At 37.0% G+C, this 15077-nt stretch overlaps 1 protein-coding gene across 4 annotated transcripts in view; it reads left to right on the forward strand.

The window, feature by feature from the left end:
• LOC109874092 (erbin) overlaps nt 1–15077 on the forward strand; it is a 124301-nt gene that overhangs the window by 76929 nt on the left and 32295 nt on the right. For all 4 annotated transcript variants that reach the window (XM_031809638.1, XM_031809639.1, XM_031809640.1 and 1 more), the window contains exon 8: nt 14874–14937. In XM_031809638.1, coding sequence (XP_031665498.1) covers nt 14874–14937 — 64 coding nt within the window. The remainder of the gene's footprint in view (nt 1–14873; nt 14938–15077) is intronic.

The following is a 15077-nucleotide window of genomic DNA, read 5'->3' on the forward strand; positions in this document are numbered from 1 at the left end:
ATGTAAAATAAAATGCAGACAAATGAGTAGAAGCTTCTCTATGGTGGTTGATAAACTGTACAGTACCAGTCAAAGGTTTGGACTCGTTCAAGGGTTTTTCTTTATTTTTACTAGTGATGTAAAGAAAAGTATTTAAGTATTCAATAAGAATATTTCATTCATTCAGATCTAGGATGTGTTATTTTAGTGGTCCCTTTATTTTTTTGAGCAGTGTATTTCAATTTGTTTAACATTTTTTTGGTTACTATATGATTCCGTGTGTTATTCCATAGTGCTGATGTCTTAGTTGAATATGCTGACAACAAAATCACACAAATTATCAATGGAAATCAAATTTATCAACCCATGGAGGTCTGGATTTGGAGTCACACTCAAAATTAAAGTGGAAACCCACACTACAGGCTGATCCAACTTTGATATAATGTCCTTAAAACAAGTCAAAATGAGGCTCAGTAGTGTGTGTGTGTGGCTTCCACGTGCCTGTATGACCTCCCTACAATGCCTGGGCATGCTCCTGATGAGGTGGCGGATGGTCTCCTGCGGGATCTCCTCCCAGACCTAGACTAAAGCATCTGCCAACTCCTGGACAGTCTGTGGTGCAACGTGACGTTGGTGGATGGAGCGAGACATGATGTCCCAGATGTGCTCAATTGGATTCAGGTCTGGGGAACGGGCGGGCCAGTCCATCGCATCAATGCCTTCCTCTTGCAGGAACTGCTGACACACTCCAGCCACATGAGGTCTAGCATTGTCTTGCATTAGGAGGAACCCAGGGCCAACCGCACCAGCATATGGTCTCACAAGGGGTCTGAGGATCTCATCTCGGTACCTAATGGCAGTCAGGCTACCTCTGGTGAGCACATGGAGGTGCCACCCCACACCATGACTGAGCCACCGCCAAACCGGTCATGCTGGAGGATGTTGCAGGCAGCAGAACGTTCTCCACGGCGTCTCCAGACTCTGTCACGTCTGTCACGTGCTCAGTGTGAACCTGCTTTCATCTGTGAAGAGCACAAGGCGCAAGTATGCATTTTTTAAAATGTAATCCCGAACAGTAATTTTTTTAACAATTATTGGATGTAGCCTTTTTTTGGATTATGTGGCAGCAATACTTCCAGTTGATTTGGGCTTCCAATGTATGGGACATTGCAGCTCAGTAGATGCTAGTCAGCCTGCACACGAAACACTTCTAAGGTAGTTAAGATACAGTTGACTATAAGGGAGCAGTTCCTGGAAGAAAACTGAAAAAAAGTGGGCTTGCTTCAGCTGTATAAAAATATGTTTTGCCTTCTGTAGCCATTTGAACTTTGATACATTGAATGAAGAAATGATTTTCTAAAGGCATAAAATGGATTCAGTTGTAATGTTGCAATGTTTTACAACAAGGGTGGTCAACCATCCTCCAGGAGAGCTACTGGGTTTCTTTCCAGTCCCCCTCTAACAAACCACATTTCAGAAATGAGCTGCTCAACCAGACCTCGATAAAGAGTGGTCAACCATCCTCCAGGAGAGCTGCTGGGTTTCTTTCCAGTCCCCCTCTAACAAACCACATTTCAGAAATGAGCTGTTCAACCAGACCTCGATAAAATGACACTGATGTGTTTGAGCAGTAGCTCTCCAAGCTGACTGACCACATGTTTTATATAGTTACCTAACATGTATTCTACTTTGTTGGGGGGGGGGGGGTTGAGTGCACAGCAACAGGAGATGGTACATGGGATCAGAGGTTAGCCTCCCAGTGTTGATACCACATGTTTGCTTACTTTTTTATACTTGCATAGCTACGCCGCCTATTTGTTGATCATGGAAATGTGGTTAAAAGTTGTGAAGTCATGTAAAAATCATGAAATTCTGACCGTAGCTCCTGTTCTGTTTCATCTTTTGAAAGCCTCTTCTTTCACATTTAAAAACGCTGATTATTAAGAGGATGCAGAGTGCCGCAGGTGCTTTTGAAGTCTCCCTTTCTCCTTTCTCTTTCTGTCTCGCTCTTCCCCCTGCTCGGTCTCGTTACCTCGCTCTCTTTCTCTACCCTCTCTCTGTGTCTCTCCTCTGTCTAATTGAAGCCTATCCGGTGTATCTAGGTCCAGTTCTTCTGTTGTCTCCTAGCTGACTGGTCCTCTGTGTTCTGTATCTGAGACAGCAGCCAGGCCTGTTAGGGGCTGGAGCTCTGACAAACAGAAGGCCTAATGGCAGGATGGATGCCAGAGATGCACAAACATCCCTGGATATAAATAAAGACATACACACAAAATGCTAGGGCACACACACACACACACACACACACAACTGCACGTACGCACCCACACACTCATCTTACCCCAAACGCTTTTTGGCAAAAGCACCGTCATGCGTTCCTCTTCTTACTCACTTATTCCTCTGGGACCCTGTACCAAACCCAGTGCCTCTGACAGCAGCTCTGAAACAGAGCCTGGTAGAGCAGGAACACATGCTTTCATCAAGCCTTCTTTCTCCATATCACGGTCCGAATACACAGGCCGTGTTTTTATATCGACCCCAGCATTTATTACGACACCAAACCCAGAGATTGCCATGAAACCGGCTCGTTGTGTAGTTTGATTGTACAGACAGGTACATGGTATGGATTAAAGTGGGATGTTTTGAGGAGCAGCGAAGACAAAACAGCCTCCACGGGGGGAAGCGCGTAACTGTCAAGGCTAGCGCCGAGCTGCGTTTGGTTTGACGGGTGTGTTGAGGACTAGGGCTGTGTTCCAAATGGCACCTTAATCCCTTCATAGAGCCCCATAGGGCTCTGGTCAGAAGTAGTACACTATAAGGGGAATAGGGTCCATTTGCAACGCAAGCCTAGAGGTTTATCCTCACTGAGAAACCATCGCCTATCACATTTTGTCTCATGTTATAGGTCGTGTTTAGATTTTGTTTGTCTTAGTAACACATGCAATAACACATTATGTTATACTCATGTAATTTAGCTTATGTCGTATAGCGTCCGGTTCTCCTGTTTCTATATGCGTCGATTGACACAGCATGGATCAGTAGCACCTGTCAGTGAAGTGGGATGGATGTTGACCAGATGATCTCATGGTTGTTAAATCGCCCATCAATATCTTGCCACAAGTCTGTCACTAGATGCATATGAATTCCCCCAGACCTGAAAATCTATTGCTGCCAATTTGTTAGAGATCGATAAAACTCTGAATGAAAAGCAAGCCTGGATATGGAGTAAAGTTAGACCAGCATCAATTCCAGGATGTTATTTGAAGAAATGTCTTTGGCATGTGTCATAACATTTTTCATGGCCCCCTGGTGTAACATAACCGTATCTGTGTCAAATGTTTGCGATGCTTTTTCCTGTGACGAAATCGGCCTTAAATGGGTGAGAAGGAGACCTGGGAGTGAGCCTGCTATAACAGGGCCCTTGTGTGATATAAAGCAGTATTTATTGTTTTGTTATCTTATGAAAGTATTCAGACCCCGTCACTTTTTCCACACTTTGTTACGTTACAGCCTTATTCAAAATTGTATTTAAATTGTTTTTTTCCTCAATCTACACACCCCATAATGACAAAGCGAAAACAGGTTTATATAATATTTTTTGCAAATGTATTCAAAACAAAAAACCGATACCTTATCTACATCAGTATTCAGACCCTTTGCTATGAGACTCGAAATTGAGCTCAGGTGCATCCTGTTTCCATTGATCATCGTTGAGATGTTTCTACAACTTGATTGTATTCCACCTGTGGTAAATTCAATTGATTGGACATGATTTGGAAAGATACACACCTGCCTATATAAAGTCTCACAGTTGACAGTGCATGTCAGTGCAAAAACCAAGCCATGAGGTCGAAGGAATTGTCCATAGTGCTCCGAGACAGGATTGTGTCGGCATGGATCTGGGGAAGGATACCAAACGATTTCTGCAGCATTGAAGTTCCCCAAGAACACAGTGACCTTCATCCTTCTTAAATTGAAGAAGTTTGGAACCACCAAGATAATTCCTATAGCTGGCCGCCCAGCCAAACTGAGCAATAGCAGAGAAGGGCCTTGGTCAGGGAGATGACCAGTGGTCACTCTTACAGAGCTTCAGAGTTCCTCTGTGCGGATGGTTGCCCTTCTGGAAGGTTCTCTCATCTCTGCAGCACTCCACCAATCAGGCCTTCATGGTGGAGTGGCCAGACGAAAGCCACTCCTTGGTAAAAGGCACATGACAGGGGTGGTGGTGGCAGCATCATGCTTGTGGGGATGTTTTTCAGCGGCAGGAACTGGGAGACTAGTCAGGATCGAAGCAAAGATGAACGGAGTGAAGTACAGAGCAATCCTTTATGAAAACCTGCTCCAGAGTGCTCAGGACTCTGATTGGCATACAGCCAGGACAACGCAGGTTTGGCTTCGGGACAAGTCTCTGAATATCCTTGAGTGGCCCAGCCAGAGCCCGGGCTTGAACCCGATCGAACATCTCTGGAGAGACCTGAAAAAGCTATGCAGCAACGCTCCCCATCCAACCTGACAGAGCTTGAGAGGATTTGCAGAGAAGAATGGAAGAAACTCCCAAGTTACAGGTGTGCCAAGCTTCTAGCGTCATACCCAAGAAGACTCGAGACTGTAATCACTGTGCTTCAACAAAGTACTGAGTAAAGAGTGTGAAGACTTATGTAAATGTGTGTCTGAATACTTTCCAAATGCACTGTGAATGGATGAGTACGCGGCGAGCATACAGTAGTAGTGTGCGGGTCAGCTGTTGGTTTACCTGCTGGTTAATGGCTAATAATCCATCCGCAGCCGACCAACTATGTGATCAAGTGAAAATATGAGTCCCGAACCTAACCCGCTATTATAGAAAATGCACTGTCAGGTACTGTCAGGTACTGTCAGGTACTGTCAGGTACTGTCAGAGACTGTCAGGTACTGTCAGGTACTGTAAGAGACTGTCAGGTACTGTAAGAGACTGTCAGGTACTGTCAGGTACTGTCAGGTACTGTCAGGTACTGTCAGAGACTGTCAGAGACTGTCAGAGACTGTCAGAGACTGTCAGGTACTGTCAGGTACTGTCAGGTACTGTCAGGTACTGTCAGGTACTGTCAGAGACTGTCAGAGACTGTCAGGTACTGTCAGAGACTGCAAGGTACTGTCAGAGACTGCAGAATGTTTTTATTGACAGGGGGTGTAGGATTTATTTTGCCTGATTTAGATATGTTTCTGCTTGTGTAATCTATAATTACATTTCATGCAGCTCCTCTTCTGTCCTCGTATGTTGCCCGAGAAGACTAAATTAACCCTTGCTCACCAGGCCGTCATAAATCGATACAATGATGAGTGCTTCAATCTAGTTGACATCGGTAAAGTTCTCTGTCATCTCTGCTTCTTTCGTGGTGCAAAGACGTTTAGGGACTGAGGAGAAAATACAAAAGCAAACGATTTAAAAAAAAATTAAACTGCAAAGATTTTCTGTGCAAAATGTTTAAATAACATCAGTTTGATAGGTTGTAAGGATATAGAAAGCTCTGAAAACGACCCAACATGTTTTTGATAAGATTTCAGTTCAGCTTGGGTGCATATTCTATGTGGATGACATGCTATCAGCTTTTATGATGCTGATAAAGATAGCACCTCTACAGACGGTATATTACTGCACATTTGTGTTCTCTTAAGATGCTGGAAGAAAATCACATTTCTCCACCCTTGTTCCAGAGAGAACATTTTGCCTACATTTGGTGTATCATTCATTTTACCGCAAGTAATGCTTTATTCTGCAGGAGTTCATATTAAGGCTATGTAAGAGGTTATAGACCCACAGTCAGTGTTCAGATTTCCATATCCATTTAACCCATCGGTACAGTAGGCTACAGGTCCCCTTGACGTGCCATAGGTCAATATGAATTCCCCGTCATGTGACAGTTGAATTTGTACAGCGCCTCACAATCACACTTAACGTACAGTAGCTGGCACTGCTATCGTCCTCTTTTACCACTTCACCAAATCTTTCCTCAACATTACTGTTCTGGCCCTCCCTTCTCTTTATTTTCCGCTCTTCATTTCACAGCTTTTCTCTTATTGAATTCAACTCTGACATGGTCTTTTTTTGTCTCTTTGGTTCCCAGAAGCATTTGGTGATTGGAGTGAAGGCTATTTGGCTCGTGTACAGTTAGGCCCTAAAGCTTAGGCTTATGCACTAATGCCACATAACCTATTAAAAAAAATGAAAGAGAACCTCAATGTAGCCTGTAGTTAGAACTTGTGCAAGAATGATATAACCGCAGGGACTGCGGGTCATGAGTTAACCCGCACATCACTAACATACAGTGCATATAGAAAGTTAGCCGCGAGCGGGACAACATCCGGGGAAACTGGAGGGTGCGTAATTCAAATAAATAATCATAAATATTATGGATTTTAAACATTTATGTACATGTGTCTTATTTTGGCTGAAAGCTTACATTCTTGCTAATCTAACAGCACTGTTTGATTAACAGTAGCTATTACTGTGAAAACATGCCATGCGATTGTTTGAGGACGGCGCCCCACATCAAAATATTTGTCCACCGGCACATGTTTCATGCATTCACAAATAACGATTCAATATTCACTTACTTTTTGATAATCTTCATCTGATTTGTCATCCGAATGGTTCCAACTATAATATGTAGTGTCGTTTTTGTTAGATAAAATCCTTCTTTATATCCCAAAAAGTCAATTTAGTTGGCGCCATTGATTTGAGTAATCCACTCGTTCAACATGCAGAGAAAGGAATCTGAAAATCTACCCCTAAACTTTGTTTCAACAAGTCAAAATACATTTCTATTTACTCCTCAGATATCCTAAAATGTCATCAAACTATAATGTTTCTTACGGAAAGAACTATGTTCAATAGGGAAATGATTTTAGCAGGTACGTAATGTCTTCATGTCGCACGCAAACACGATTTTCCAAGACTGTCCTGCTAAAACTGATATTTCTTATTTGTTTTTGTAGTTACAAGCCTGAAACCTTGAACATAGACTGCTGACACTCTGTGGAAGCCATAGGAATAGCATCCAGGGAGCTAATTATCTTACTCTTCCATTTCTAAGAGGATGGTCTCTCCAAAAAGAAGTTTGAATTGTTTTCTTCTTTCATATCTGTTGTGTTACAATCTCCTACATTATTCTAAATGGCAGTTTACTTTGGGCATGTCATTCAGACAGGAAGTGGAGAGAAAAGCGGCCCAGCCCTAAGAAGTTCAAATATATATTATTATTTTATTAGTCCCCTGAGTTAATACTTGGTGGAAGCACCTTTGGCAGCTGGGAATCATTTGGAATAAGATTTGACCAACTTTGCACATTTTTTAGGGCAACATACACTGAGTGTATAAAACATAAGGAACACCTTCATAATATTGAGTTGCACCCCTTTTGCCCTCAGAACAACCTCAATTCGTTGGGGCATGGACTCTTCAAGGTGTCAACAGTGTTTCACAGGGATGCTGGCCCATGTTGACTCCAATGCTTCCCACAGTGTCAAGTTGGCTGGATGTGGACCATTCTTTATACACACAGGAAACTGTTGAGCGTGAAAGCAGCATTGCAGTTCCTGGCACCTACTACCATACACCGGTCAAAGGCACTTAAACTTTTTGTCTTGCACATTCACCCTCTAAATGGCACACATACACAATCCATGTCTCAATTGGCTTAAAAATCATTGTTTTGCCTGTTTTCTCCCCTTCATCTACACTGATTGAAGTAGAGTGAACAAGTGGCATCAATAAGGCATAACTTTCACCTGTTAAGTCTGTTATTGAAACAGCAGGTGTTCCTAATGTTTTGTATACACTGTGTATATCCATTTGTTTTTGCTTGGTAATAAATGATTGACATCAATATTCTTTTAAAGCAGATTTAGGTCAAAACTGAGACTAGACCACTCAACATCTCTTGGAAAGCCATTCTGGCATGTCTTTACCTGGACTTTGCTCCTTTCATATTTATTTTGATCCCCAGTCCTTGCCGATGACGAGCATCAAATCAAATGTTATGCGTCACATACATGTGTTTTAGCAGATGTTATTGCGGGTGTAGCGAAATGCTTGTGTTTCTGTCTCCAACAGTGCAGTAATATCTAACAAGTAATATCTAAAATACACACAATCTAAAGTAAAAGAATGGAATGAAGAATATATAACTATTTAGATGAGCAATGTCAGAGTGACATAGACTAAGATACAGTAGAATAGAATACAGTATATACATATGAGATGAGTAATGCATAGACTAAGATACAGTAGAATACAGTATATACATATGAGATGAGTAATGCATAGACTAAGATACAGTAGAATAGTATAGAATACAGTATATACATATGAGATGAGTAATGCATAGACTAAGATACAGTAGAATAGTATAGAATACAGTATATACATATGAGATGAGTAATGCATAGACTAAGATACAGTAGAATAGTATAGAATACAGTATATACATATGAGATGAGTAATGCATAGACTAAGATACAGTAGAATAGAATACAGTATATACATATGAGATGAGTAATGCATAGACTAAGATACAGTAGAATAGTATAGAATACAGTATATACATATGAGATGAGTAATGCATAGACTAAGATACAGTAGAATAGTATAGAATACAGTATATACATATGAGATGAGTAATGCATAGACTAAGATACAGTAGAATAGTATAGAATACAGTATATACATATGAGATGAGTAATGCATAGACTAAGATACAGTAGAATAGTATAGAATACAGTATATACATATGAGATGAGTAATGCATAGACTAAGATACAGTAGAATAGTATAGAATACAGTATCTACATATGAGATGAGTAATGCATAGACTAAGATACAGTAGAATAGTATAGAATACAGTATATACATATGAGATGAGTAATGCATAGACTAAGATACAGTAGAATAGTATAGAATACAGTATATACATATGAGATGAGTAATGCATAGACTAAGATACAGTAGAATAGTATAGAATACAGTATCTACATATGAGATGAGTAATGCATAGACTAAGATACAGTAGAATAGTATAGAATACAGTATATACATATGAGATGAGTAATGCATAGACTAAGATACAGTAGAATAGTATAGAATACAGTATCTACATATGAGATGAGTAATGCATAGACTAAGATACAGTAGAATAGAATACAGTATATACATATGAGATGAGTAATGTATAGACTAAGATACAGTAGAATAGTATAGAATACAGTATCTACATATGAGATGAGTAATGCATAGACTAAGATACAGTAGAATAGAATACAGTATATACATATGAGATGAGTAATGCATAGACTAAGATACAGTAGAATAGTATAGAATACAGTATCTACATATGAGATGAGTAATGTATAGACTAAGATACAGTAGAATAGTATAGAATACAGTATATACATATGAGATGAGTAATGCATAGACTAAGATACAGTAGAATAGTATAGAATACAGTATATACATATGAGATGAGTAATGCATAGACTAAGATACAGTAGAATAGTATAGAATACAGTATATACATATGAGATGAGTAATGCATAGACTAAGATACAGTAGAATAGTATAGAATACAGTATATACATATGAGATGAGTAATGCATAGACTAAGATACAGTAGAATAGTATAGAATACAGTATATACATATGAGATGAGTAATGCATAGACTAAGATACAGTAGAATAGAATACAGTATATACATATGAGATGAGTAATGCATAGACTAAGATACAGTAGAATAGTATAGAATACAGTATATACATATGAGATGAGTAATGCATAGACTAAGATACAGTAGAATAGAATACAGTATATACATATGAGATGAGTAATGCATAGACTAAGATACAGTAGAATAGTATAGAATACAGTATATACATATGAGATGAGTAATGCATAGACTAAGATACAGTAGAATAGTATAGAATACAGTATATACATATGAGATGAGTAATGCATAGACTAAGATACAGTAGAATAGTATAGAATACAGTATATACATATGAGATGAGTAATGCATAGACTAAGATACAGTAGAATAGTATAGAATACAGTATATACATATGAGATGAGTAATGCATAGACTAAGATACAGTAGTATAGAATACAGTATATACATATGAGATGAGTAATGCATAGACTAAGATACAGTAGTATAGAATACAGTATATACATATGAGATGAGTAATGCATAGACTAAGATACAGTAGTATAGAATACAGTATATACATATGAGATGAGTAATGCATAGACTAAGATACAGTAGAATAGTATAGAATACAGTATATACATATGAGATGAGTAATGCATAGACTAAGATACAGTAGAATAGTATAGAATACAGTATATACATATGAGATGAGTAATGCATAGACTAAGATACAGTAGAATAGTATAGAATACAGTATATACATATGAGATGAGTAATGCATAGACTAAGATACAGTAGAATAGTATAGAATACAGTATATACATATGAGATGAGTAATGCATAGACTAAGATACAGTAGAATAGTATAGAATACAGTATATACATATGAGATGAGTAATGCATAGACTAAGATACAGTAGAATAGTATAGAATACAGTATATACATATGAGATGAGTAATGCATAGACTAAGATACAGTAGAATAGTATAGAATACAGTATATACATATGAGATGAGTAATGCATAGACTAAGATACAGTAGAATAGTATAGAATACAGTATATACATATGAGATGAGTAATGCATAGACTAAGATACAGTAGAATAGTATAGAATACAGTATATACATATGAGATGAGTAATGCATAGACTAAGATACAGTAGAATAGTATAGAATACAGTATATACATATGAGATGAGTAATGCATAGACTAAGATACAGTAGAATAGAATAGAATACAGTATATACATATGAGATGAGTAATGCATAGACTAAGATACAGTAGAATAGTATAGAATACAGTATATACATATGAGATGAGTAATGCATAGACTAAGATACAGTAGAATAGTATAGAATACAGTATATACATATGAGATGAGTAATGCATAGACTAAGATACAGTAGAATAGTATAGAATACAGTATATACATATGAGATGAGTAATGCATAGACTAAGATACAGTAGAATAGTATAGAATACAGTATATACATATGAGATGAGTAATGCATAGACTAAGATACAGTAGAATAGTATAGAATACAGTATATACATATGAGATGAGTAATGCATAGACTAAGATACAGTAGAATAGTATAGAATACAGTATATACATATGAGATGAGTAATGCATAGACTAAGATACAGTAGAATAGTATAGAATACAGTATATACATATGAGATGAGTAATGCATAGACTAAGATACAGTAGAATAGTATAGAATACAGTATATACATATGAGATGAGTAATGCATAGACTAAGATACAGTAGAATAGTATAGAATACAGTATATACATATGAGATGAGTAATGCATAGACTAAGATACAGTAGAATAGTATAGAATACAGTATATACATATGAGATGAGTAATGCATAGACTAAGATACAGTAGAATAGTATAGAATACAGTATATACATATGAGATGAGTAATGCATAGACTAAGATACAGTAGAATAGTATAGAATACAGTATATACATATGAGATGAGTAATGCATAGACTAAGATACAGTAGAATAGTATAGAATACAGTATATACATATGAGATGAGTAATGCATAGACTAAGATACAGTAGAATAGTATAGAATACAGTATATACATATGAGATGAGTAATGCATAGACTAAGATACAGTAGAATAGTATAGAATACAGTATATACATATGAGATGAGTAATGCATAGACTAAGATACAGTAGAATAGTATAGAATACAGTATATACATATGAGATGAGTAATGCATAGACTAAGATACAGTAGAATAGTATAGAATACAGTATATACATATGAGATGAGTAATGCATAGACTAAGATACAGTAGAATAGTATAGAATACAGTATCTACATATGAGATGAGTAATGCATAGACTAAGATACAGTAGAATAGTATAGAATACAGTATCTACATATGAGATGAGTAATGCATAGACTAAGATACAGTAGAATAGTATAGAATACAGTATCTACATATGAGATGAGTAATGCATAGACTAAGATACAGTAGAATAGTATAGAATACAGTATATACATATGAGATGAGTAATGCATAGACTAAGATACAGTAGAATAGTATAGAATACAGTATATACATATGAGATGAGTAATGCATAGACTAAGATACAGTAGAATAGTATAGAATACAGTATATACATATGAGATGAGTAATGCATAGACTAAGATACAGTAGAATAGTATAGAATACAGTATATACATATGAGATGAGTAATGCATAGACTAAGATACAGTAGAATAGTATAGAATACAGTATATACATATGAGATGAGTAATGCATAGACTAAGATACAGTAGAATAGTATAGAATACAGTATATACATATGAGATGAGTAATGCATAGACTAAGATACAGTAGAATAGTATAGAATACAGTATATACATATGAGATGAGTAATGCATAGACTAAGATACAGTAGAATAGTATAGAATACAGTATATACATATGAGATGAGTAATGCATAGACTAAGATACAGTAGAATAGTATAGAATACAGTATATACATATGAGATGAGTAATGCATAGACTAAGATACAGTAGAATAGTATAGAATACAGTATATACATATGAGATGAGTAATGCATAGACTAAGATACAGTAGAATAGTATAGAATACAGTATATACATATGAGATGAGTAATGCATAGACTAAGATACAGTAGAATAGTATAGAATACAGTATATACATATGAGATGAGTAATGCATAGACTAAGATACAGTAGAATAGTATAGAATACAGTATATACATATGAGATGAGTAATGCATAGACTAAGATACAGTAGAATAGAATAGAATACAGTATCTACATATGAGATGAGTAATGCATAGACTAAGATACAGTAGAATAGTATAGAATACAGTATATACATATGAGATGAGTAATGCATAGACTAAGATACAGTAGAATAGTATAGAATACAGTATATACATATGAGATGAGTAATGCATAGACTAAGATACAGTAGAATAGTATAGAATACAGTATATACATATGAGATGAGTAATGCATAGACTAAGATGCAGTAGAATAGTATAGAATACAGTATATACATATGAGATGAGTAATGCATAGACTAAGATACAGTAGAATAGTATAGAATACAGTATATACATATGAGATGAGTAATGCATAGACTAAGATACAGTAGAATAGTATAGAATACAGTATCTACATATGAGATGAGTAATGCATAGACTAAGATGCAGTAGAATAGTATAGAATACAGTATATACATATGAGATGAGTAATGCATAGACTAAGATACAGTAGAATAGTATAGAATACAGTATATACATATGAGATGAGTAATGCATAGACTAAGATACAGTAGAATAGTATAGAATACAGTATATACATATGAGATGAGTAATGCATAGACTAAGATGCAGTAGAATAGTATAGAATACAGTATATACATATGAGATGAGTAATGCAAAATGTGAAGATTATTAAAGTCACTAATGTTCCAATTATTAAAGTGCCCCGTCATTTCAAGTCTATGTATATAGGGCAACAGCCTCTGTGCTAGTGATGGCTGTTTTAACAGTCTGATGGCCTTGAGTTAGAAGCTGTTTTTCAGTCTCGTTCCCAGCTTTGATGCACCTGTACTGACCTTGCATACCCATAACATGATGCTGCCACCATGATACTTGGAAATACTCAAGAATCAACAACATTGCATTCACTCCGTTACTGGCCTCTATGACAAAGTGAAAAGAAAGAAGCCTGTGTTTAAAATTTAAGAAATAAAAAATCCGATCCATTCTGTTTGCAACAAGGCTGTTAAGTAATACTGCAAGACATCACAGCAAATAATTTAACGTTTTTGCCTAAACTACAGGGTTGGGTCAAATCCAACAACACAGAGTGAAACCCTATTTTATTTTCAAGTATTGTGTTGGCAGCACCATGTTATGGGTATGCTTGTCATCGGCAGGGACTGGGGAGTTTGTCAGGATCAAAAGTAATATGAAAGGAGTTTGAGGAAAACCTGCCTCAGTTTTCTAAACCTAATCCTGGGGTGGTTGTATTTTTCAGCAAGACAATTCTACACATTTTAATGCCAAAGACATGCCAAGAGGTGTTGAGTGGTCTACTCTCAAACCTGACTTAACTATGATTGAAAATCAGAGACGAGGTTTAAATATTGATTCCCAGCCTAATGTAATGTGCTTGAGCAATTTTGACATAAACAATGGATGTTTGTTGCCCTAAGAGTTGTGCAAAGTTGGTAGAACCAAATGATTCACAGCTGTAATTGCTGCCAAAGGTGCTTCCACCAATTATCTCAGGGGGATGGAGATTTATCCAATTATGTCAGTCATATTTTTAAACATTTTCTGTAACTTTCTTTCACTTTGAAAATGTGGAGTAGGTTGTGTAGATCTGTAGGGATGTTTTTATTTATTTAATCCATTTTCAGATTTAATTTTAAGGCAGAAAAATGTCAAGGGTGTGTAGGCTTTCTATAGGCACTGTGCATACACACATAATACTCAATAATTAACTCGTCATACATTTTCTATGTATGTTTTGTATTCGATCTCTGTACGGAGATGGCGGCAATTTTTTTATTTATTTTTTAGGATTTCTAAGTAACCCTGCAGAATGGCAGGGTAATCCTTTGATGCTGCTGTTGTGGTTGACTATTCCCAGTTCCTTAGCTCAACATCAATCTCTTTCTCTCCCTCACTTTCTGCAGAAGTATGCACAAGCTCACCCAGTTGGAGAGGCTGGACTTGGGGAGTAACGAGTTCACTGAAGTGGTGAGTGTCTCTCTGTCCTGCCCTCGGCTGAACCTCAGTCCTCTAAAGTCATTGGCTTCCTGAATGGTTGTAAATTAATTGAGCTCTCATTTCTCTCCTTTTCTGTCCCTCTCTCTTTGTCTCTCGCTCTCCCCACTCTT

The sequence above is a fragment of the Oncorhynchus kisutch genome, linkage group LG29, assembly GCF_002021735.2.
Source record: "Oncorhynchus kisutch isolate 150728-3 linkage group LG29, Okis_V2, whole genome shotgun sequence".
Lineage (NCBI taxonomy): Eukaryota > Metazoa > Chordata > Actinopteri > Salmoniformes > Salmonidae > Oncorhynchus > Oncorhynchus kisutch.